The following is a 25,840-nucleotide window of genomic DNA, read 5'->3' as shown; positions in this document are numbered from 1 at the left end:
CACTGCCATGAGCATTAATGAATCCTTATGACAGATGTCATTTTGTGTCATCAGCAAATTATCTCACTTTTGAATAGATTTAAAAGATCCGAGCTGGACATAAATGGAGTGAGTGACATAGTTTGCCGGATGACAATGACATCTGTCATAAGCATTCATTAATGGCCTTGATAGTGTTATAATTATGACGGTCTTATGACGCCGCTCTCGAATAAAGTGTTACCTTTTAACCCAAATAAATCAACAAATAAGCCGCGCTGGACTATAAACCGCAGGATACTGAGGGAGGGAAAAAAGTAGCGGCTTAATAGTCCGGAATGTACGGTAAATGTATTCAAAGCGCCTATATGTGGGAAGGGTAAAGCTAGAAAAATATAGCATTCAAAATTTTTCAATTTCCACATTGTGTATTTTCCTGATATAAAAGCGTATTGGGTGAGAGTAGAGTTTCATCCTCTGATATAGCGAAACTGAAGTTGTAAGAGTGTGTGGTTGACAAAGAAAATGATTATCTCGCCACTATCTGACCACTATGACTTCATTTGTTATGACATGAGTTTCGTGGTGATAAACGCAAACCGAATTATCCTTTTGTATGTTTTCGACTCATGATTTGTTACTTACAATACCCCATTTTCACTAACTTGTGTCAAACAACTGCTGACGATGCAGCAGCTAGCATGAACTTGTTCCCACCAAAATTGAGAGCACAGCACGAGGAGTGCGAAACAGGAAGTGTCAAGACAGAGAACTGACATGACTCAACAATTGTGCACCAACTTGATGGAGCTTGCCGCCTGTTTATCACGTGTACCACTCACAGTGACACGTTTAATCCTACTCATTTAAGTAATTGTAACTTTTGACAGCGATAGACGTCCAATCCATTTTAACCAGGAGGAGCTGGCAGTAAATAATTGCTATCAACTCTCCCAGGCAAAATGGATTGGACATCTAACGCTGTCAGTGGCACTGAAACGTGAGCCTTCACAGGGGGTCCTCCTAGTTTAAATGAATTTGAGATATATCATTGTCAATGGTAGGCAATGAGTTGAATACTAAAGATTTTTTAAAAGTGTTATTGCGAGCCATAACCAGAGTTTGTTTTTTTATTCATTTTATTGATGATTACGTTTTATTACATTTTTATTAAGCCTTTTAGAGACAGCATTCACAACAGTAGACCTCTTTTCAAAAGATACTGTACCATTAGTTTAACTCATTCAATGCAAGTCCAGGTCACTGAGTATGTGTCAAAGAAGGAAAAAGAAGGATATTGATATTGAAAACACCAATTGATGGCAAAAGAACTGGGTGGTGGGGTGTAAGCGATCATTCGATTTCTTCCAGTTGAAATGGACTGGACGTCAATAGCAGCCAAAGAGTTAAGCTATATGAGGTCACAAGAGACTTATCAAACAAACAAACAAACAAAACAAACAAAAAATAAGATACCCAGACCAAATATACATGGGCCACACTTATTTGAATTTTTGTCTTTATTCTTCTTTATTATCTTTTAATCTATTACAATGTGTTTTATTTTGTAGTTTTATTTTTTATTGATTAGTATTATCATTAGTTATATTATTTTAATTAGAATTTTATTTTGAATTTTTTAAATTTTTTTAATTTTAAATAATCCCCCCACCCACCCAAGAAAATACCTATTTTAGGGAGGAACTTCATTAATTCATTTTATTTAATATTATATGTATATATATGGAGGAAAACACAGACAAGACTGAAAAAGCAGTTGCACTCTCTTGCACTCCTCTTTAAAAGAAACTGCTGTATTTTAAGCCAAAACAACTGTTGTGTTTGATAGAACAATATGTCTATATGCTGCCATAGCAGATTCAAGGTGCATTAAGCCCCCGAACTATTTTTAATTTGTTTGTTTTACCCTGGAAACCCCCGTTTACAGATGTCGCGCAACCACTTTTGTTTCAACCCAGCCGTAAAACGAAGGTAATTAATTATATGTATTATTCAAAATGTTTGTCATTTTTAGCTTAGAATCATTAATTGATGTCTAATATTTCGTTTAAAAAAAAGAAAAACTTAAAAAAATTATTCACTCACATATTTTAAGCTTTTAAACAAATTACGTCACAATGAAAAAAATGGTATCTGTAAAAAAGTCATAGGTATCTACCTCATAACTATCTCTTAATTGTATTTTTATTTTGTTACTGTCGCATTTTCTGCGATATGTTAAATGATAAATAATCAATCCAAACAAAGAAAAATCGAAAAAAAAAAAATGTTTAAAAGGGCAAATATATGAAAAATAAGATCTCGACCACTCCTTGATGTCTACGATTTCTGCATCGCGACCCATGTTATATTACCATGTTTCACCCACAAAATCCCACAAAAATCGGGCTCTGGCCATTCACAGCTGTCTTGACACTCAGTGATACATGCAACATGGAGTTTTTGGATCGAAACAAGGTAAGTAGGCGATAATATCTCGTTAAAGTAATGGCGTCTGTAATTCTGCTCTCGCGTGCTCTCACCTCCAGATAGGGTTTTGCTATTTAAAAAACTTTTTTTTTTTTTTTTAAATGCCCTCCTGTTCAAAATTTTCTTCCTCTGAAAATTGAGATTTTAAGCTTTCCAATGGTGTGTCACACATGCATAACAGACTATTTTAAAAGTTGGCCAAATTGCCCAAATTGGGGGTCTTAGAGCGGAACTTCAAGTCACCTGGTTGTTTTCAGCTGTAAATATATACCGTATTGCCCCGAATATAAGACGGCCCTGATTATAAGACGACCCCTTCTTTTTCAAGACTCAAGTTTGAAAAAAGACTTTTTGAACACCAAATTAATTTTTACACAGAAAATAATTACAGTACGTCCGAAACAAATGATCATAACAATATATTTGAGAGAAAAAGCATGTTATTTTGCCTCATTCAAATCTTAATATCGTAACATTTAAATATGTAAACTAAAGTGCAATCACATTCGTAAATGAATGGCTTCTGGCTTTTGAAATGTAAATAAACCAATCTATTGTGATAAAACAACAAAATTGCAATAATTGCATTAACCATCAAAGTGAAGTCTAACTGTAACTGTAGTCTTGAAACAAATCTGAATAAGGAAAAACATTGAAATAAAATAATGCAAACTGGTTAAACTTGGGAGTAGCTGAGATCTGTCATGACAGAACATCGCTTCAATGATATCTGGTGCCATCCAGCGTCGTGAATGGGAAGAGTAGCTGAGAGCTGTCATGACAGAACATCGCTTCAATGATATCTGGCGCCATCTAGCGTTGTGAATGGGTATAATGCCTAGACCGCGAATATAAGACGACCCCCTCTTTTTCAGTCTTATTTCAATGCAAAAACACATCGTCTTATATTCGGGCAAATACGGTAGATATTTTTTATCTTTTTAAATTGCCCATTGCAAAATACTTGCTGGCAACTCTAATTCAGAAAATTGGATGTCATACGGCGGCCGCAAAATATTGTCCCATGGGCCGTCATCGGCCCCTACCCCGCAAGTTTAAGACCCCTGTCTATATGAACGCAATAAAAAGTTCAGAAAAAAATCTAACTTCATGCATTAAAGGCATAATTTATATTGTTATTTCGTTCTCAAAAATATATAAAATAAAAATAAAATAATTTTAAAAATAAATAATTGCAATTGAGATCTTGTGACATCACAGACATGACCCAAAATATTCATATCCACGTGTGGGTGTAAAATAATAATAAATTTTTTTTTTTTTTTTTTTAAATCCACGTGTGGATGCTAGGTCTTTATGGGGATATTATTATATTTTAAATAACTAAAAACAGTAACTTGCCATATAAAAGTGTAAGGGAAAGAGAGGGACGATTAGCGGTTGAATTCTTTTACTTAAAAGAACAAACTACCGAGCTATCAAGCTAGCAAACAACCTTCCTAACTACCTACCTACTGAGCTAGCTACCTATCTCTTGGTTCGATAGGGTTAAGTGCCCAACAAGGAGTTCCTTGAAATGATCCTCTGACTCAACTAGTTCCCGTTTGAGACCGCCTCCTCCTTTCGCCAGCCAGTTGAGGTTTGACTTCCTTCGCCGCAGGTTTCGGCCTGTCTTATTTATCTTTTTATGGATTTTACTCCGAGGAGCCGGGTCGAACATGCCCGTGCGCACCGCTCATGGTGGTAAGTGAAGTTAAACAAAGCGTCGAGTTTTGCAAGCCGCATCTACGCATGAAATCGGTGGGCTCAGGTGGGCAGGTTACTGCCGAAAATCGTGTGGGCGACGTAGAACCGAATTAAACTGTCGGAGGTTAAGCCTACGTTCCCAGTGTTCGCGTTTTGGTCAACCTGAGAATTTAAGTTACGCCAAACACCGTTTCATGTATGTGCGTCTTTACGCGCATGACAATTAAATTCAAATTAATTTCTTTGAATGCGTTTCAGTTTCTATTTTCCTTTAAATAATGTATTTCAGCGATGTTATTGTTGCACGTTTAATTGTTTTTTTCCTTGGTCAGACACGTTTTTGTCTATTTAAAGCACATCGAAACTCTAAAGCAATTTAAGTTGTCAACAAACTAATTAAATGAAGTTAAAAGCTGTTTATGAGTTTTCCATTTGTGGAAATTTAAATTGCTGAAATCAAATTGAACTGAAAGACCAATGATTTGTAAAACAGGAACCTGTACAGGATAGTAGAGAGTAAAGTAATAATGGAAAAATGTTAATGTTCAATAGAGGTGTAAGGATACATCGGTATGGATTTATTGGTTAAGCAATAACCCAATCAAATCTACACTAACAGAAAATGATTTTTTGTTTCAAATGCCTAAGCTATTTTTGCAACAAAATTTTTAAAAACAACTAAATTATTTGGTGTTTTTTGTGGTTTTAGGTGAAACCCATAGAAATGTAACCGATTGCGATAAATGTTTACATAAATATTTTATTCAATTGATGAGATGAACTTGAATCGAACTGAAAAGAGTCTTTCTGCAAATGTCGTATTATTGTCCAAAACAAACATTATTGTATCGCATTGTCACGAAATTGCTGAGTGTGATGGATGTTCGCTGTGAGCCCTCCCAGTCCAAATGGATTGGACGTCTATCACTGTCGATGTCAATTATCCTTCTCTAAATACTTGGAATTTTAGACCACCCTTGTGCATTCCTTCACCCATGCTTGTGAAAAAAAAGTAAAATATGTAAAACACGTTTTTCGGATTCTGACTAAGATCAATACAGTTTAAAAACATGCAAACCATTAAATATAGTAGCAATAAGCAGCTGCCAAAGGAAACTCCTCATGAGTTGTTTTTACCCAAGTATGTAGTTTGACATGTCTTTTGAACTAGCCTGGCAAGAATTTCCTCTTTAACATGACTTAATTGCTTGGGCGTAGCCTACCGCTTTGTTTTGTTCACTTAATTTAAACTTTGTAAATGACAATTAAAACCCAGTTTAAGTATTGCTCAGGTATTGAGGTGAATAAATTGCCTTGGAATGGTTATTGGTCCATTAGTTAAGTTTTGGTTTTGCAAATTACATTTTAGAAATGGGACAATGTTTTTTTTTTAATTTCTTCAAACTGATGTTATATCATAAGAAAACCCTGTAGGAAAGTAGTTTAACCATTTCTCAAGTTTTCACTACCTGCAGTAAAAAGGTGTTCAATGATGACAATTTTGCTCATAGGTGTCTCTTTTTAATGGAGTAAGCTGAAGTGGAAAATGCTCATGGCGAGCAACAGGCACAGTGAGATCATCGTGTATGGCGTACTACTGACAGTAGCTGTGAGTAGCTTTTTTTTTTTTTTTATTGGTAGTATTTCAGACCAAAAAAGTTGCACATTTTTATAATTGGTGTAGCAGAATGTAGTCTGACCAGCATCAGCATCATCTGCTTTGTTCCGCAGTGCCTGGCCATGCCCACATTTTCGGTTGGTCCAACTTTGGAGACCAAGACGTGTCCTTCAAGTGACTATCTTGTAAATGGAATATGCTGCAATAAATGCCATGCTGGTAAGTTGAGGTTTACTTATCAATCACAAGTTTTTATTTATTTAAATAAAAGTAAGCCATTCCTTCTAAACCAGATGATTCTCACATAGTGTATAATGAGAAATAACGCCCTCCTGTTGGGCATTTTTTCAGAATTATTTTATCGAACAAACTCTGACGCAGAAATGTTGATTTCAATGTTTGAGAATCCTAAAGTTTCTGATTGACTTTGCTTTTGTAAGCAGACCCATATTAAGCATTAAGAAAACAACTCAAGCACCACTATGGTCATAGATGTTTCATGATGTTTGTGTTTGTCTGTTCTTCTCCTCTTTTGTCTGCTTCCTTTCTCTCTGTACCACTAAATTCCCTCCCTGTCCACTGCTTTATTCTAATTAATATAACCTTGTATATCAAACTACCATGTGGCTTTTTAAAACAGTTTAGTTCATAAGTACACGCAGATTCCAAGTTTCCACGTCTAAGCAGCTGAACAGAACAGGTTAAAGAAAAAAAAAACAAAGAAAAAAAACCTCAAAAGAAAAAAAAAATTGGTGTTTCAACCATTCTGATTGGATTCATAATATCTTTGCAATTTTGGAAAGCTTGCCAACAGCTAAGGACATTTATATAATTGTTGAATTTTGGCCCAACTATCTGGTTTTGGTAGAATGACTCACGCATACCAATCATGGGATGATATCAGATTCTGACTGTAAGATAAGCCTCACAGTATCATGGTACTGTGTTTACAGCTCTAAGGGGCTGTTGATAGAAAAGGGAAGGAAAGGGGGGTGGACAGTATGGATACAAAAACGTTCCCAGATATACATATTGTTTAGATGAAGCCAGCATTTTGAGGGACTGAAATCGCAAAAATCTGAAAAGTCCTTCCAGAGTGGGAATCTTTACGATGCTCTACTCTGTCATTGCTGTCTAAACGCTTTAAAGCACAAAACTGAGTTTGGTGATCTCGGGATGGAATAGGAAATCGCAGAGCAGAAGGGTTACACAGAGGAATCACGTTTTGGTAGTGCTGCCACCTACACATTTATGCACGCATACTTTATCAGCAAACACGTAATTAAAGTAACAACAAAATGCCCCAAAACAATGCGGTAAAACAATCATGCAGTATGTCAAAAAAAAATAAAAATAAAAAAAAAAAAAAAACTTTAGTTTGGACACATGTGTTGAACATAACTTCTTGGACTGGGAGGGTTAGCAGCCTTCATTTGATTGCTGCCAGCTCAATGCCAGCCTTCCCAGTTGAAATTGATTTGAGGTCTATAACTTTCAATGGTAAAGAATGAGTTAAGGGCTACAAGCAACAAAATACCGTAATCCAAAGGTAAAAGAATATTACAAAATCTGTATATTTATGTTTGGGCTGTCAAACGATTAAAATTTTTTAATCGAGTTAATCACAGCTTAAAAAATAATTAATCGCAATTCAAACCGTCTCTAAGATATGCCATATTTTTCTGTAAATTATTGTTGGAATGGAAATATAAGACAAGATGGATCTATACATTCAACTTACTGTACATAAGTACTGTATTTGTTTATTATAACAATAAATCCACAAGATGGCATTAACATTATTAACATTCTTTCTGTGAAAGGGATCCACGAATAGAATGACTTGTAATTCTTAAAGGATAAATATGAGTTTGTATATTGTGACTAAATATTACCATCTAGTGTATTTGTTGAGCTTTCAGTAAATGATACTGTAGTGACTTAACTGTTCTGCCCAAATGCATGATGGGAAGTGGGGCAACCATGACTGTGTGTGGTGGCTTCAAATGGTATATCTTCTCTGCGTTGTGTACAATGCAGGGTGTTAAGAAAAAGATCAACTCCTACCATTCTTCCTCACGTCACTCGCCTCAGTAGTTATAATTCTTTTGGAAGAGATATCAAAGCTTTTGGCAATATAAAGCAAGGTGTCAATGAATGCCTGTATCCACTCCATTCACTTGTCACTGCCTCTTAGCTCTGTATACTGGACTGTCTCAGAAAATTAGAATACACAATATTCTAATTTTTTGAGACAGTCCTGTGTATATATATCTCTCAGGAAATTAGAATACACAATATTCTAATTTCCTGACTGTCTCAGGAAATTAGAATATTGTGTATTCTAATTTCCTGAGACAGTCCTGTATATATACACAGGACTGTCTCAAAAAATTAGAATATTGTGTATTCTAATTTTCTGAGACAGTCCAGTATACGTAAAATGGCGCCATTGTAGTCTGTTTGGGGCAATGCGTGAGTGGGTCGTTCCGCGCATGCGTTAAATAGTTTAATGTGATTAATTCAAAAAATTAATTACCGCCCTTTAACGCGATAAATTTGACAGCCCTAATTTATATATTTACGGCTACTGAAACACACTTCCAGTCCAGCAACAGCAGAAAATAAACAAAAAAATTTCAACTAAGATAAATCAATTATCACATTGATTGATTGTTTTTAAATACAGTGCCCTCCATAATTATTGGCACCCCTGGTTAAGATGTGTTTTTTAGCTTCTAATATATTTTTTAATTCAAATAATATGGGACCTTAATGGAAAAAAAGAGAAAAATCCAACCTTCAGTACAAGTGTGTTTATTTAGTGGGGAAAAAATCCCACATAAAGAAATAATTATTTGACATCAAATGGTCTCCCAGGCTTCATCTGGGACCGTGTGCTTTGGTCAGATGAGACCAAGATTGAGCTTTTTGGCAACAAACACTCTAAGTGGGTCTGGTGTGCCACGAAAGATGCGCATGCTGAAAAGCACCTCATACCCACTGTGAAGTATGGGGGTGGGTCAGTGATGCTGTGGGGCTGTTTCGCTTCCAAAGGCCCTGGGAACCTTGTTAGGGTGCATGACATCATGAATGCTTTGAAATACCAGGACATTTTAAATCAAAATTTGTTGCTGGGTGAGCCTAAGAGGAGAGTACAGATCTCTGGATGATTTAGAGAGATTCTGCAAAGAGGAATGGCTGAAGATCCCTCTTTCTGTCTTTTCCCATCTTGTGAAACATTATAGGAGAAGATTAGGTGCTGTTTTGTTGGCAAAAGGGGGCTGTACAAAGTATTAACACCAGGGTTGCTAATTGTGACACACTTATTTGATGTCAAATAATTATTTCTTTATGTGGGATTTTTTTCCCCACTGAATAAATGCACTTGTATTGAAGGTTGGATTCGTCTCTTTTTTTCCATTAAGGTCCCATATTATTTGAATTAAAAAAAATATTAGACGCTAAAAAACACATCCTAACCAGGGGTGCCAATAATTATGGAGGGCACTGTATTTGTAATTTTGTTTATGTAAAACAAAATACTGAAATTCTACTGTTTCCTACATTGATTTCAACACCCTGTTTGTACCCGCCTACTGCCCGTAGTTAGCTGAGATAGGCTCCAGCACCTCTTGACCTCTGAACTAATTTAGAGGCACTGTTTCAGTGACTAGCTCCATCTCGTGTTAAAGCTGAGAACTGCAACGGAATGTAGACTGAATTTAAGCTACTTGTGTGAACAAAGTTTGGGCCAATAAAATTAGTCAGTGGGCTGCAGCAGGTCTGTTAGCTGGGGTTTGGACACTCCTGCTCTAAAGGTTTAATCATAGTTAAGATCAATCTTTGATTCTATTTGTCCAGGTTTCAAACTGGTGAAAGACTGCGTTTCCGAAGACACGAAGACTACGTGCATGCAGTGTCCAAAGGGGCAGTTTATAAACCGCAGTAACTACTCACCAACCTGCTTCCGATGTAAGACATGCAAAGGTAAGTTTAAAGGCGTTAAAATTTCTAAGCAGCTTTAAATAACAGCGTTGAAATACACACCATTCTTAACACAATTTTTGTAAATTTCTCTCACAGAAGAGCGCCATGAGGTGACTGTTTCTGAATGCAAACACTACCGTGACACCCAGTGCCGCTGTAACGACACCTTCTATGCTAACAAAATCAACTCTGAGACGATAGAGTGTTTAAAATGCACAACCTGCAGCCCTGATGATGTGGTAATCCGAAAATGTAAGTTTTCCCAACCAAACATAAGTGTGGTTAAGAGTTTTTAAAAATAGTTTAGCCCAGACTCATTTATGCTACGAGCCAAATTGCAATTATGGCTTTCTGCAACACATATAAATATTTAACTCATTGGCTGCCATTCACTTCGTCCTCTTCCACCATCAGTGGCAGTGAAACAAGGGCTGCCGTAATTAATCAACATTAGCTAATCAACAACTAAACATTTATTATTTTCTTTATCAGTAATGTTTGTCTTTTCAATTAAAAAAATGGGGAAGGGGAACTATAAATTTTTAAAATCTTAATTGAATCGATGAATTGAAAATTGTCTAAATCTTTTTCCAGCCTCTTTATAGCCAATATTTTCTTATTTTTCATTCATCAGTCAAGAAAAACAAAAAAAGTGGGAAAACATTATATATATATTTATATATATATAAACTTATTTTTGCGTTTTTTTTTTTTTTTTTTTTTTTTTTATGATTTGCCTTTTTAAATTAAAAATAACAACCCAGGTAAAACGAGAAAATATTGTCTTTTTACATTTATTTTATATTTTATACTTTTCAATGTATTAAAAAGAGTACATATTAGTGCTGCAACGATTAACCGATTAACTCGAGTGATTCGGTTAAGAAAAAAAGCTTCAAATTATATTTTGCTGCTTCGAGTATTCATTTAATTAAAGTGGCGTTGTAATGGTTTGTTTTGAAAGTGTTTGCATTTATTTTTATTGATTGGGAGGATACACTACCCTCTAATGGCAGCAGTGAATATAACTCATTTAACATGGCTAAATCCAGCTGCTCCCTGTTAAGACCAACATAAGGCAAGTTTTTTTTTTTTTTTTTTTTTTAATGCATTCTTAATTTAATTTATAGGTATATTTAGCTATTTTTTGTGGAAATATGTGTTTGAATGATTTGTTAAGGGCATTGTAAAAAAGAAAAGTCAGCATTTTATAGCATTTAAGATAGCGATCTTTTGCTATGCAAGTTAGCCAATTGTTCTTTTGTCGTTCTTAGATCCTCATTAATCCATTTTTTAAATACCATTTGAAGCTAAGCTCAGGCATATTAATTTTTTTTGTTCCTATCCCGATTACTCGATTATTCAAACTAACTAGTTCATAGATTAATCAACTACTAAAATAATCGATAGCTGGAGCCCTAGTACATATTCACATTTTTTAAAATAATTTTTTTTTAAATTAAGTATTAATGTTGTCTTTGAGAAATTTAAAAATAGTATTCTCTGATTTCTACAGAAAGAAATTATATATACATTTTATTTTAGCAAGAAACATGAAGTCAATGCACATGATTTACTTTCACGGGCCACATAAAAATGAAATTCGGACTGGATCTGGCCCCAGAGCTACGAGTTTGAAACCATGAGAGGTTTCATGACCCAGCGCCATTTGGAAACTGCCCGTAGCAAATTTGCGTCTATTTTTCTTTTTAACCTCCAAATGACTAAATAATACTGTGTTTTCATAACTGCGGCTATGTCAATCTGTCAACATGTCTACAGGTACTCCAGAGACCAACACGATGTGCAGACCCAAGGAGAACTTCAGACCAGTGGACCCTAAAAGCCAGCTATGCGATAAGTGAGTATGTCTTGTTGTGCGTTTTGAGGTGTGCAGTCTATCGCTTTTGCATTCCAGACGTACAGGGAAGTGGTTTTGATGAACTGAAACTTTTTCCATTGAAAAAAGAGAAGCTTTTCCATCCTAAATATAGTTCGCATTTTGACACTAAGCTTACTGAAATGTTCACTTGTATGGGCTTAATGCCCTTTCTCATTCATCTATCACATTTTAAGAACAAGGCTGCCAGTTGTGCCCTCGATTTCGGTTAAAACGAACTTTTCCAGCCGAGCCCCAACTTTGTGAAATGGTCTTCTTCTCGATGTCAGTCCTATAAAGTAGCAGTAATGTATTTAGAAGATCGTAGTATGTTAATATGTTATTTATATACCTTTTTTTATACTGTACATTGAAGTCAGACTTCCTCTGTCTGTCCTTCCACAGTTGCACAGATGAATGCAAGCATCTCTGCACACCACTTCCTTCCCACAAAGGTGAGCGCAAAAATTACCAGATTGCAAGAATGCTTTCCAACCATTTCATTAAATGTGTCAGTTTCGCTATTTTTGAGTTATACGTAAATCTTAAATCATTGAATACTTTGAACCGGGAGGGTTTACTGGAAATGATCGCTGTCAATGCCAGTGTTAACTGGCTTTTAAATGGGTTGTATTAATGTGTACAATTATCATGGTGTGTTTGAAGGTTTCATGTATTTGTATGACATAAAAAAAGCTGTAGTCAACCAATGTCACTCAAAACATTTTTTCAAAGTTTTGATGGAAAACTAAAAAAAATAAACTAAAAATCAAGTTCATGGCTTTAACTCAAAATTTTAAGTACTGTAGTTTGAAGTCAAAATATTGAGTGAGATAGATAAACTTTGTCGTTCTGGTATGCACAGTGAATACAGAATGAAATGTCGTTGCATATGACTCACACATTGTTGAGAATAATGAAAGAAAAAAAAAATATATGTATCAAATAATAAAATGTGAAAAAAAATCTGGGAATTTGAGTACTGTACAGTAATGCAATCGGATGTACAAAACAAACAAGCCAGGAGTAGGCATGTGCTGGTATGATATTCTGACGGTATGATAACCTGAAGCCAAAATGTCACGGTATCACGGTATTGTAATTACAACTCTAAAAAGTGTTAACTCTGAGATAAACAAATATATATTCCATTGAACAGGATTTTTATTTTTCAAAACATCAAATTGGAACATAAGTATAATGTTAAGTTAAAATATTAAAATATATATATTTAAATATTCAAACTAAAATTAAAATAAATGTAGTCATTTAGGTGAGACTAAACTCACAGCCACAACTCAACATTATTACCATCACAACAAAAATATTTGATTTATTTTCCATAAAAAGCTCGTGTGTATGACTCGTATCATGTTTACATTATACACATTCTTTCTCAACACAGACAGTTGCCAGAGAGAAAAAAACCCCACTTTTTACCACTGCTAGACACACTAAACACGCTGGAGTTAACGCTCGTAGCTGGTGGGAAACGTTCATGACAGTGTTTACTAGAGCTGGGAATCTTTGGGCACCTAACGATTCGATTACGATTACAATCCAGAGGCTCCCATTCGATTATAAAACAATTATTGATGCACCCCCCCTTTTTTTTTTTTTTTTTTTTTTTTTTTAAATGTTTTGTACATTAGTTCCAAAATTGTTCAAAAATACTCTCAGGCTAAACCAAACTACTATTTCAGTATCAAGTTAACATATAGCAGTAAACAAATATACAAAAATAACAGTAAATAAAAAACTCCAGTCCCAATTCTGTATCAGCAGCTTTAAACCTTTTTGTCTACTTTCGACATGTGAAAGTTTTAAAACTATTTTAGAGATAGATTCAAGTCAATATTTTACCGATTTAGGAGTATTTTAGATAAAAAGTTCATTAGGTTTGCTTGGAAGGTTCCCTACAACAGCCTTGCAGGGAAGTGTACTGCTTTAAGATGGCGGCCGTTTACTAACACCCGCATCTAGCTTTTTGTAGGTGTGCTGCTTACGCTACCAAATCTATATTGCATCTAGTCCTATATAAATGATATCTACCGTAACATTATGTGGATGTACTTTGTTGCAGCTTTTCGGCAGCAGTCAGGTATGTTGTTGTGTTTTTTTATCTCGTGGCATGAGTTGAGCGAGAGCCGTGAGTTGAGCATTGGCATTACCCGAGGGGCCGGGTAATGAGAAGCATGATGTTTAACTACTCTCGCTTCGTTCCTCATTGACCGCGCGGCGCGCTGAGTGTGTTGTACTTCCGCTTTACTTGGCATATTTCAGTAAAGATTGTTCTCAGCACTTTTATACAATTTTTTTTCAGATCAGTAAGTAGTAAGCACATAAATATTATGCACTAAAATGCATGTTTATATGATGGCAATTTAATTTTTGCTTGTTAGCAAAAAAAAAACCCACCACCAACAACAACAACAACAAAAAAACGAAACAAAAAAATCGTACCGAACCATGACTTAACTGTATCGTTGCATCCCTATGGAACACCATTGCAGAAGCTATGACAGGAAAAGTTTTCATTTGCCTAAATGCTTAAGTTATTAAGTGCAATTTATTTTTTTTTTTAAACACATTTTATTTATTCTGTGTTTCTGTGCGTTATCAATATTGTTGTTTTTTACTTAAGAGGCATGGTCTATTGTTTTTAGTTGTGATTTCTTAAAAAGTATTTTTGAATTTAAGAGTAAGTAATTATCGCGTTTAAATGGGTGTACTTGATCTATTAATATATACTGTATTCGCACTGTGTTATTGTAAATTGGTTAAAAAAAAAAATTGGGGGGGGCGCAATAATATCGCATATCGCAATAATTCGCACACTAAAATTTGTTATCGCGACAGGCCTAGTGCAAATGTGAAATCTTCGGCAGCCACCCTCCGCAAACATGTTTTCATGTCGGTTGGCCTCCCTCCTCTAAGCCGCGTCAGTCTGTAACTTTTCTGTAGCCGAAGTATTCCCAAACCAGCGATTTTGTTTTGTTCGATGAGGGAAAAAGTTCAGGAGTTTCACCTCCTCCGGCCATCGTGTAGCACAGCTGACTCACAACACTGAGCAACAACCGGTGGGGGAGGGTTGAGCCTTGCAGCTGCACGCGAGGAATTTCTCCATGCATTTTTGGGACATAAAAAAATAGCTAATACCGTAGGGACGATGTGACGGAACATTTTTGCGGTTTGGAAACCTTGCCGTTTTACCATGGAATGCCTTAAAACCGGTAATTGGCACATGTCTAGCCAGGAGGAAGTTTACAACAAGACACAATATTTCAATATGCAGTGATAGGTAGATAATGTAAACTGTCTGAATGCTGTACAGGAGTGAAGAGAAAAAGAAATGTGCAAAGTGCAAGCAAGGCAGAGATGTTATGTGGAGAGGGATTTGCAGTTTAGCAGTCTCATGGTCACGGAGACAAAACTATTCAAGAACCTGGTGGTATTACGTCGGATGCTGCAGAACCTCATACCAGAGGCCAGCAGGGTAATATAGGTGAAAGGGATCCCTAATGATGTTTGTTGCTTGGGAAAACCACGGTAAGAGGCAGACAAACGCAAAAAACAAGGCAGTGATGCAACTAGCAACAAAGGGATATACAAACTGTCAAATGGCAGCAAGTCAATACCTCAACAAGCAGCCTAGGATCGGTTTAAAGGTACTGCTGATGAGCTGGAATTGGATGCAGATACGATGTTGGGAACTCATACCACAGCTCTGTAATTTTATCAGCAGCAGAATGTGACAAAATCCTGCCAGTCATCATACTAGCTTCGCTTGCTCGCTAGCACAGCTAATCTCCCAGTCCAGCCCAACCGCGTCATCAACCCCAGCTTGCATTGCGCACGCAAAACATGGCGCGCTCCGTAGGTCAAAACATGTACTAAATATATATATTTTTAATCACTGGCAATAACATATGTGTTTCCAATAACAACATATTTCAGTAAGAGAACCATTGTGGCTTATTAGAGTCTTTAAGTCCGAGGTTCCCTTTAAGAATTGGACTTATGTCTACTGAAATTCTTTAGTTAGCATGACTAATATGACGTTTTTTTTTTTTTTTTAGAGTCTGTGTCATGTCGTGCATTTAGGCTTTCTGGGGCTCCCCCGCAAATTCACAGCCAACATAAAAGGTTGCGCAAAGTGTATCACAACATCTGTCTGCCTTGTTCAGACACATCATGATAGGGTGTAGATAGCATTGAAAAAGCTTTTTACGTTCACACATTATCTTCATCTTTTCATTTAGTTTATTTTAAACTACATTTGGAAGCCAATCTATTATGTTAGTTTTTTGGCAGCGGCACAAGATGGTTTTCTCGTTTTTTTTTGTTTTGTTTTGTTTTTTTACATTGAAGGTGAAGTAAACTCCAGAACAAACACTCATATCAAACAAAATGACACAACCTAACACAACAAATTACGTCACAATGAAAAAAATGGCGTCTGTAAAAAAGGCACGGATATCTACCTCATAACTATCGCTAAATTGAATTTTTTTGTTACTGTTGCATTTTCCTCGATATGTTAGATGATAAATAATCGATCCAAACAAAGAAAAATTGAAGAAAAAAAATGTTTCAAAAGGTTAATATATGAAAAAGAAAATCTCGACCACTCCTAAAAAAAAAAATCCAGCTGTGGCCATTCACAGCTGTGTCTTGACACTCAGTGATACATGCGACATGGAGTTTTTGGATCGAAACAAGATAAGTACGCGATAATATCTCGTTAGAGTCATGGCATCTTGAATTCTGCTCTTGCGTGCTCTCACCTCCAGATCCGGTTTTGCTGTTTAAAAAACTTTTTTTTTTTTTTTTTTTTAAATGCCCTCCTGTCCAAAATTTTTCTTCCCCCAGAAAATTGAGATTTTAAGCTTTCCAATGAATGATGTATCACACATGCATATCGGACAATTTCGAAATGTGGCCAAATTGGGGTCTCAGAGCGGAACTTAAAGTCACCTGAGTGTTTTCCGCCATATACGTATATATGTGGTACTCTATGTACATAGAGGATTTGGTCAAACAATATTTCAAAATTATTTCCTTCCCAACAGACAAACACACAAAAAAGCCCCCCAAAAATCTATTATTCACTTATGTGGTTGAGACAACTGACTGCGATCAACCACTTAAGCAGTAGGTGTTACCGTTCTCATATGAAGCTTCGCGAAATGAACCCTTTCTCGCACCAATTGAAAAGGGCCTGACTGTAGCCGCAGCCACACTACAAACCACGCCCCATCCAAACTACGCCCCTCCAAACCACACCTGCTGTTGGTACTGTGCGAGAAGAATTCGTTTACTGCACTATGTGAAGTTCAAAAGGTTTTTGGGACAATAGGCCCTAGCTCAATTCTTTACCCTGAACTAAATTAGACACAGGGATATTGCAATAACTAAGATTGTAACCTTTGCTATGTTTGGAAGTAATTTAATGTTTTGAATTAACCGGTAAAGTTGTTAAAAATTCTCCCGTTATTCCATTATTCCCTTCAGTCTACTTACGACATGTGAAAGTATTAAAACTGTTTCATCATTTAAAGATAGATTCAAAATCAAATCAAATTTATTTATACAAGTCAAGATTTTGCCAAAAGTTGATTGGGTTTGCTAGGAAGGTTCACTACAACAAAGCCTTCCTGAGAAATCTACTGCTTTAAGATGGCGGCTGTTTACTTACGCCACCGAGTCTGTCATTTCGCATCTAGTTCTATATACATGTGATATCTACATTATGTGAGTGTAGTTTTTAGCAACGTGGGCGTAGTTTGTAGCAACGTGGCGTTGTTTGTCCCGCCTGTCTGCCGCAGTCAGGTATTATGCAACCTATTGGCTCAGGTGGTTCAATGCCTCACAAAGCTGCATCTCGCCATCACTACAAAAAGGTTTCAAAACTTACTTGTTATAGGAATTCGAACACGAGGGCTTGGGCGTACAAATAGACAATGACGCAACAAGAACAGACAGGACATGGGGAACTTAAATACAGACATGGGATAACGAGACAATGGGGTGGGTGACACAAGAGGCAGCGGATTGGTCAACACACAAGGAGCAGGCACAACACGTGAAATTAATGGGTAATCACTAGAGCTGTGCGAAATTTCCGATTCTTAGATTATTCGCGATTCGGCCGTGGAATATTAGAGAACAATTCACAAACATTCAAATTTCGATTATTGAAATATGCAAAGTAAAGCGGAACTAAAACACAGTCAGCGCGGTCTTCGGGATGCAATGAGGAATGGACAGAGAGTAAACATCATGCTAACTCACGGCTCTGGCTGAACTCATGCCGCTAGATTAAAAAAAAACAATAATACCTGACTGCGGCCGACAGCTGCTACAAACTGTGCCCACATAATGCAACGGTAGATATCGCATTGTTAAAGAAATAGATGCAAAATGACAGACTCTGTGGCGTTAACAGCATATGTATAGAAAACTAGATGCAAAATGACAGACTCGCCGGCGTTCGTAAAAAGCCGCCATCTTAAAGCAGTAGACTTCTCTGGAAGGCTCTTGTAGCGAACCTTCCAAGCGAACCTAATTAACTTTTTATCTAAAATACTCCTAAATCGGCAAAATCTTGACTTGAATCTTTGTTTAAATGATAAAACAGTTTTAAAACTTTCACATGTGGAAAGTAGACGAAAGGGAAATTATGAAATAACGGCAGCATTTTTATCAACTTTAATGGTTAATTCACAACATTAAATTAATAGAATGTAGTTTAAAGAGCATACGACAGGAGAAAAAAAGTCTTAAATAGCATTATTATGTGAATTAGAATCATATTTTGAGACAATTCGACTATATACAACAATTTAGCAAAGCGCAGATGAAGAGAAATTAGTTTTTTAATCTGCCGATTAGCCACGCCTACCATTGTAGGTGTTATGTTGTTATACTTATATAGCGCTTTTCCACCTTTCAAGGCGCTCAAAGCGCCTTACACTATCTCGCCATCTACCTACTGGTGACGCAGCACCAGGAGCAACGTGGGGTTCAGTGTCTTGCTCAAGGACACTTAGACGAGTTCATCAGGGTGGAGAATTGAACCCACAACCTCTGGGTTGGGGGACAACTACTCTACCACTGAGCCGCGCCACCCCCATTATAGGACTCAAGCGTCCCGAACAGGTGGATGACGTCAGCGGGAGACTGGGCTCATCGGTTTTACTATACAGCCAATTGAGGGGGAATTATTCAGAACGAGGAAAACGCGACGAAGAGAGCCGCAAAATGTCATTGTTTCAGTCTCTCTACTCCAATATTTTTACAGGATATTCTTTTTGTCCAAGTATTTTTCCCCAATAGCTAAATAAATGGCTTGAGAAGGACCAGTCAGCCCGTCGAGGGGGAACTATTCACAACGAGGAAAACGTGACGAAGAGATCTGCAAAATGTCATTGTTTCTGTCTCTTCAATATTTTTACAGGATATTTTTTTTATCCAAGTATTTTCCCCAACAGCTAAATAAATGGCATGGCCATGACAAATAACAGTCTTGTGCTAAATGGAATATGAAATAATAAGGCACTTATTCAGGACGACATGGCAAAATTACTCCATAATGGTCAAAACTGTCGACTTCACCTTTACTGTCGCATCTCCCGAACGATATTTTATGACACCTAAATCGGACATATGCAATTTCCCTTCCCCGGCTTCGGAGAATGTAAACAAACCAAGAGGCGTGACAGCTAGCCGACATGCTAACCCGAACCGAGTGATGTTTCAAAGTCTTCGAAGCGGAACATCACACATAACTAGCCCGGATTATTTGACATGACGACTGGGTTGTCAATTGTCTTCGCGGATCGGCAAACCGCCCGGCGGAGAGCAATTTACAGCTCGGTCCCCGGAGGAGGGCGGCTGCAGTTGTTGTGCAGCTAACGTGCAGCTAATGTGCAGGAGGAGAGCTTTTTAGATGCCTATGAATGATCAAACGTAAGTAGTCCTTTATTTAAAGAAAGTTTGTAGTGTTTACTTTGTAATCGCTGTATTCGTATTTGACATAATACAAAACAAGATGTTTACTCACTTCCTCGTAAGTCCAATAGTCCCACAGTAGTAAGGCTTGTTTTGGCCAATATCCACGGTGAATGGGAACCTTTTGAAACTCCAAAAAGGCGCACACGCCTCTCCCTCATACAGCAAGATTTTTCTGCAGCCGTTGGGCTGGCTTGATGCGAAAAATAAACGTATTAATCCGAAAAATCAGCTGAATCCTTAGTCCTCATACACAACAGTAGTCTGTATAGTGAAGAGGAGTCCTTCTCCTGTACTCGTCACAGCACCCTCCTACTCATTTTCATGGCGCGGGATTCAAAAAAACTAAATAAATATAGTGATCGCTTCCACACACATCCAAGCGGTCCATATCATTCAGGAGCATAAAATACCGCGTGTATTATGAAATAAACATGCTTTTTGATTTCACATGCACTTTAAAGCTGCTGATACAGAATGGGGACTTGAGTATTTTATTTACTGTTTTGAACTGTTAACTTGGTACTGAAATAGTAGTTTATTTAAGCATGAGAGGATTTTTGTACAATTTTTGCAACTAATGCACGAAACATTAAAAGCAGCTTATAGCTGGGGGGGGGGGGGGGGGGGTCAATAATCGATTTAGAATCGAATCCTAGCCTCTGAATCGTAATCAAATCGTTAGGTGCCCCAAGATTCCCTCCTCTAGTAATCACGGGGACAAGTCACACCAGGAGGGAACAAACTGTAACATAGTCGTCGGAACAATGACGCAGGCAACTAATCTGTTCTGGTATTACTGGATCTTAGTGCCGCATTTTATGCGGTTGATCATAACATACTACTCAGCAGAATGGAACATTGGGTACGGCTCACCGACAATGTGCTTTAGTGGTTCCAAACTCACTTTATTGACAAGATAGGAATTCAATTGGAAACCATGAGTCTAAACATCAAACCAAAATCACACGTGTGATTCCTCAATTGTACATTTTCGGATTACTGGTAATTTTTTTTTTTTTTTTAAACATCTGTTACCTCTAGCTCAGATTATGGAACATTACAATATATCCTATTTTTCTTATGTAGGTGACACGCAACTCGACATTTCTGTGTCCCTATATGACTATAGTCCCTTAGTCTCATTGAGTAAATGTTTTCATCAAATCAATGAAAGGATGTGCCAGAACTTTCTATAGCTAAATGCCGTAAAGAAAGAAGTCATCCTTTTAGGCCCATAAAAGGAAAAGTCAAAGATAAGTGCTTACCTTGGCTCAATGTCAACGACAAATCGAGCCAGAAATCTTAGTGTAATTATTGACTCAGACCTAAACTTGAAAAGCAACTTAAGATCATCACTAAATCTGCCCATTACCACCTAAAAAACTGAATCAGAGCTTCTGTCCAAACAATATATGGAAAAACATATCCTTGCATTTTTATTTTTATTAGATTGGATTTTTTCAATGGAGTATCTACAGGTTTTAACAAAGTAATCAATCAGGATACTGCAGCTAATCCAGAGTGCTGCTAGACTCCTTATAAATACAGAAAAAAATAAAATAAAAACTGGGCCATATTGCACTGCTCATGTAATAATTACACTGGCTTTCTGTGAGTCAAAGGATGGACTATAGAATCTTACTGCTGGCCAACAAAACACTTATTGAATTGCAAAAAAATAGATGCTTGTTTTTGCTTGACCCTAACAAAGAATCTAGGCCCCTTAGGTCATCTGGAGGTTTGCTGTATTGCAAGAACAAAAAACAAGCAGAGTGAGGCGGCATTTCGTTAATATGCCCCTTACCTCTGGAACAAATTACCTGATGATCTGAGTTGTGCTCAAATGATTAGCTCCTTTAAATCAGGGCTGAAAATTCTATTGTTTAGTACAGCCCCTATTGTTCAAATACCCAGTTGTATTACTTTTGCTTTTTATTCATTTATTCGTGTTTTTATTTCTTTTTCCAGTTTTGATAGCTGTATTTTTAACCTCATGCTTCCATCCTTGTTCTTCGTATAGATTCAGAGAGTGGAAATGGGTTTCTCGTTCACATCCTGATTGCAGCTGTGGTTGTGACCGTGGTGCTGTTGATGCTGATCATCTGCTACTTGGCCACCAAGCGCTTGACCAAAATGGTGCTGCGCAAGCCACGATCACAAAAAAGCAACGTTTCGCTGGATTCAGAAAAGGTACAGCTGTTAAGTGTGTGACGAAGCAAATATATGTCATGTCATGTCATTAACGCCATTTTCACCTATCCATTTTGCAGTCCCTAATTCAAAAAGACATGGCAATATGCGTTCCTGCATGTCCTGAGAGCGCACTCCTTGTGACGGAGCCCAATTTGCCTGATTGTGTCCCTCCGGAGATTAAGAGTGAGTGTTTCGAACGTTAACCTACACTAAAACAAAAAATTATTTTTATTTATTTATTTTTTTTGTGTGCAAAAAGTGAGTTTGCGCAATAATATAATGTTATGTATGTCTTCACCCAATTCACCCTTGAAACTAATGGTTCTGGGATTGTTCAGCAGTGTGTCCAGTTTTCCTGTTTCATGTTACAACTCCTTCAGTGGCACAATATATTAATCATTTATAGCGGTGGTGGTAGTGTCAAGAAATACGGTAATTTTCGGACGATAAGCAGCTTTTTTCCTTCATTTTGAATCCTGCGGCTTATAGTCAAGTGCGGCTTATTTGTTGATTTATTTGGGTTAATAAGTAACACCAGAGCTGTATAAAGAGAGTCGCGACACTCTTTGATTTTGCCGCCGGTTGTCACGTGGTTCTTGTAGGGTGTGGGTAATTCCAAGCACAAGCAGCGCTGTAGTGGTTTTCAATGGAACTGACAGCGGCAATTGCAACATTTCTGGGAAAATGGAAAAAATCGCCTATCTAAGTACTAGTTTGATTATGTCATTGCATTATAACATACGTATATTTAAATGATAGTTTAACATTTGGAGGGGTAAGGCGACAACTGAAAACAATGTAAACTGTTATGGAGAAGGGAACTTTCCCATTTGGAGCGATTTTCATGTTTGTGTTAGCATTAGCACGAGAAATCGACTTTTACATTGAAATGCAAGATGATTTAGGGTTTTCTTTTTTCACAACAAGAATACTGTTTTTCCATAGAATGTCTAGATTTCCTTGATTCACCTACCTGTGGTAATATATTAATCATAGCACCATGTATAACATATTTTGTTCCCAAGTTCTAAATGGCACATTCTAGTTTGTTTCGTCGCATTGACATATAAAAACTCTTTTGTTTCCCAAAAAGTTTGAGATCACGACTTTTAAATTCTTTTTTCCAATTTTCTTTACTTTTGTACGTTCTAATGCTTGTGTGTGTGTGTGTGTGTGTGTGTGTGTGTGTGTGTGTGTACATATTCCTTATTTTATTGACTGTTTGACCTGAAACACACAGAAATTACGTTTAACAAATATTTCCCGCTTAACTCAAATTTTGAAGATAGGCTCGAATTTTAGCAAAACCAAACCTGTACCTTTTTAGAGGCATTTTTCATTTAGTTTGGACCCAAACAACACAAATAAAATGATTACATGACCGGAACAAAATTTTATTATTTACTGTAACATGGCGTAATGTATAACAATAACAACTTATTACCCTCTGATAAAGAAAAACATTTTTTATTGAACAATTGGTGAAATTGGTGTCATGGTTCATTGTTTACACCTAACATTTTATAGATCAGTGGCCTGTGATGGTTGGTTGTGCAGCATGGTTTCCCCAAAAGAACAAGAGCAGCAGAAAAAACTGATGGCAATGGTCAGCTGTCAAAACATGAAATAAAAGTTTTTTTTTTTTTTTTTTTTATATGTCTTTTGCTTTTTGAAAAATGGGCTTCGTGCCCACAGCCAGCAGGAACCAGCAGAAGCAGATCATGAAAATGTGACCTAAAAAAACATTACATTAGTTTTCTATTATAAATTTGTGTTTATTATTTGTTGACATCACTTTTCAATCTATACAGATCTCTAAAATATAATAATGTCAAACATTTTGGTGTAAAGAATACAGGTTGTCATGCATTGACTTAGTACTCTTTCATGTGGGGGATACCTTAGTTCAAAGCTTACAAAATCGAGCTAATAAGCACGTGAAATCCGGTCGTCTACCAATATTCACAAATACAGATAAGTGTGTACGTCACAAACGGCCTCTCCAAGAGTTGACAATTTAAAAGAGGTAGTGACTTAATGAATTTATCCGTGGTGATACATTCCTAGTCAGCAGACTCAGCTTAAAAAGTAGGAGAAGTCGCTTGTCAACCAAGATAAAATGTATGTATAATTATGCTGCGCACATGCAAATAAAGCTCAACATATACATTATAAAGCGCCTCTTAGAGAATATAGACTGTTGAAAATTCAAAAGGGACCATTTTTATCATCAGTTTACCTCCGAATATACTTGACAGCCAGCCATTCGTATGAATGCGGTCCGCCCTCGTCGAAGCCATGTTTGGAACTACCCGGGAATTTGCTGGATAACACTTAATGACATCTGTTATAAGCATTCATTAATGCTCATAACAGTGTCATGTCATAATGATGATTGTCTAATGACAGTGTTATGGCGCCACTGTCAAATAAAGTGTTACCAAATACCAAAATTAGTGATGAATGAAACAATTGGCACAGTAACTGAAGAAATATTTAGCACAGAACATGAGTTTGGATTGGTATATACATCTGTAGAACTGCAATGCATGCTAGGAGGCACGTTGGACAACAACAGTGTTGACAGTAGGTGGCAGCAGAGGTTGACTGTCTACCCCAAGGGAGCAGTGATGGCCAAATAAGCTTCTTGAAGCAACGATGCTTTGCAGCCAATTGGTTCAGAGATTCATGGTGGTTCATTTTTTCTTATGACAGTCGTATGATGCTGCTTTCAAATAGAGTGTTACCGGTTAATATCTTCTATTGTAATATCCCATAACACAGTGAGGACAGCTGCGGCTTATCTATGAACAAATGCCGTTTTCGTGCCAAATTCTGTGGGTGGCGGCTTATAATGTATTTCACATCTTAATAATTATTTATTTGATTCAATCATGCTCTTTCAAATTACAAAATAATAGTTTTTTTGTGACATGTTGTTATGCGATTAAAAATGGATTAACCTTGAGTCCCACCCCTAATATAAATATCAGTGCTCGGCAACAATTAAAAAATCTTTGCAATAATAGCAGGAAATTCTTGCTGTTAACTGCAATAAGTAATGATTATGTATTAACTCCAATTAAGTAATGATGATGTATGGCCTCTTCTCCTTTTACCAGCCCACGACCTCATCTACTCGGTGCTGGACCTGGTTCCCGTACAGCAAATCAAGCAGCTGGTACGTTCACTCGGCGTGCCTGAAAGTGTCATTCAATGGGCCGAACAGGACCACAAAAGCAAAGAGGCCCACTACCAGATGCTGAAAGCGTGGGCGGAGGATGGCTCGCATGCCGGCGGTGGTCAAGGCGGAATGTTAAACCGGGCCTCGCTGCAAGAACTTATGCACAAATTGAACCAGATGCACCTTGGGGGAGTGGCCGAAGTTTTGGAGACACAGTACGGCATTCACTAGGATACTAATGTGTGCCAAGTGGGATTCCAAAAAAAAAAAAACGAAATGCACCTAAATGCAAGTATTGTTCTCAGGTTTGGATCTCAAGGACAGCCTGGAAGCTTTGTAAAACGGACACGGTCCTTGCTGGTGGCGGACCACTGTAACTCTACCTCTCATCCTGACTTTTAACTACTGAGAGAGCGAATGGATTATTATTTACTATCCTGCTGCAGTCAACGTGACACTGCTACCTGCTGGATGGGGAAACTGTGACCAATGCTCAGCTAGTAGAAACCCATCAAAGGTCAAATAGGAGGTGACCAACATGTCGATTGTTTCGACTGGTGCATCTCAGATCGTGCGTCCTCGTTTGAAAAAAAAAATTACTCGTCCAGTCCATCGTTCCATTCCATTGAACTTTTGATTTCGGAACCGATGTCAGAGCCTCTTTAGCCTATCACCCACCTTTCCTGGTGTCTGATTGACATTCAGAACAGCAAGTAAGATGTAATTTTTGCACGACTAAAAACACAAAAGTAGTCAAAACTTTAAAAAAAAAATTTTTTAATTA

At 37.1% G+C, this 25,840-nt stretch overlaps 1 protein-coding gene across 1 annotated transcript; it reads left to right on the top strand.

The window, feature by feature from the left end:
* Positions 1 to 4,014: 4,014 nt before the first annotated feature.
* tnfrsf1a (tumor necrosis factor receptor superfamily, member 1a) lies at positions 4,015 to 25,840 on the top strand. The gene is made up of 11 exons (XM_057833862.1): positions 4,015 to 4,173; positions 5,688 to 5,785; positions 5,908 to 6,013; positions 9,659 to 9,784; positions 9,881 to 10,036; positions 11,567 to 11,645; positions 12,069 to 12,118; positions 21,700 to 21,869; positions 21,950 to 22,055; positions 24,995 to 25,271; positions 25,362 to 25,840. Exons 2-11 carry the CDS (start codon positions 5,723 to 5,725, stop codon positions 25,456 to 25,458), a joined length of 1,230 nt encoding a protein of 409 aa, XP_057689845.1. The 5' UTR covers positions 4,015 to 4,173; positions 5,688 to 5,722; the 3' UTR covers positions 25,459 to 25,840.

The sequence above is a fragment of the Corythoichthys intestinalis genome, chromosome 4 (genome assembly GCF_030265065.1).
Source record: "Corythoichthys intestinalis isolate RoL2023-P3 chromosome 4, ASM3026506v1, whole genome shotgun sequence".
Classification (NCBI taxonomy): domain Eukaryota; kingdom Metazoa; phylum Chordata; class Actinopteri; order Syngnathiformes; family Syngnathidae; genus Corythoichthys; species Corythoichthys intestinalis.
This window is presented reverse-complemented; position numbering and strand designations above follow the sequence as displayed.

What these genes read in the sequence shown, in the direction of transcription:
- tnfrsf1a (XM_057833862.1), top strand. Translation starts at nt 5,723, where the DNA reads ATGCTCATGGCGAGCAACAGGCACAGTGAGATCATCGTGTATGGCGTA. An exon ending in CCGATGTAAGACATGCAAAG is followed by an intron (nt 9,785 to 9,880) that starts GTAAGTTTAAAG and finishes TTTCTCTCACAG; the next exon opens with AAGAGCGCCATGAGGTGACT. An exon ending in TGTCCCTCCGGAGATTAAGA is followed by an intron (nt 22,056 to 24,994) that starts GTGAGTGTTTCG and finishes TCCTTTTACCAG; the next exon opens with CCCACGACCTCATCTACTCG.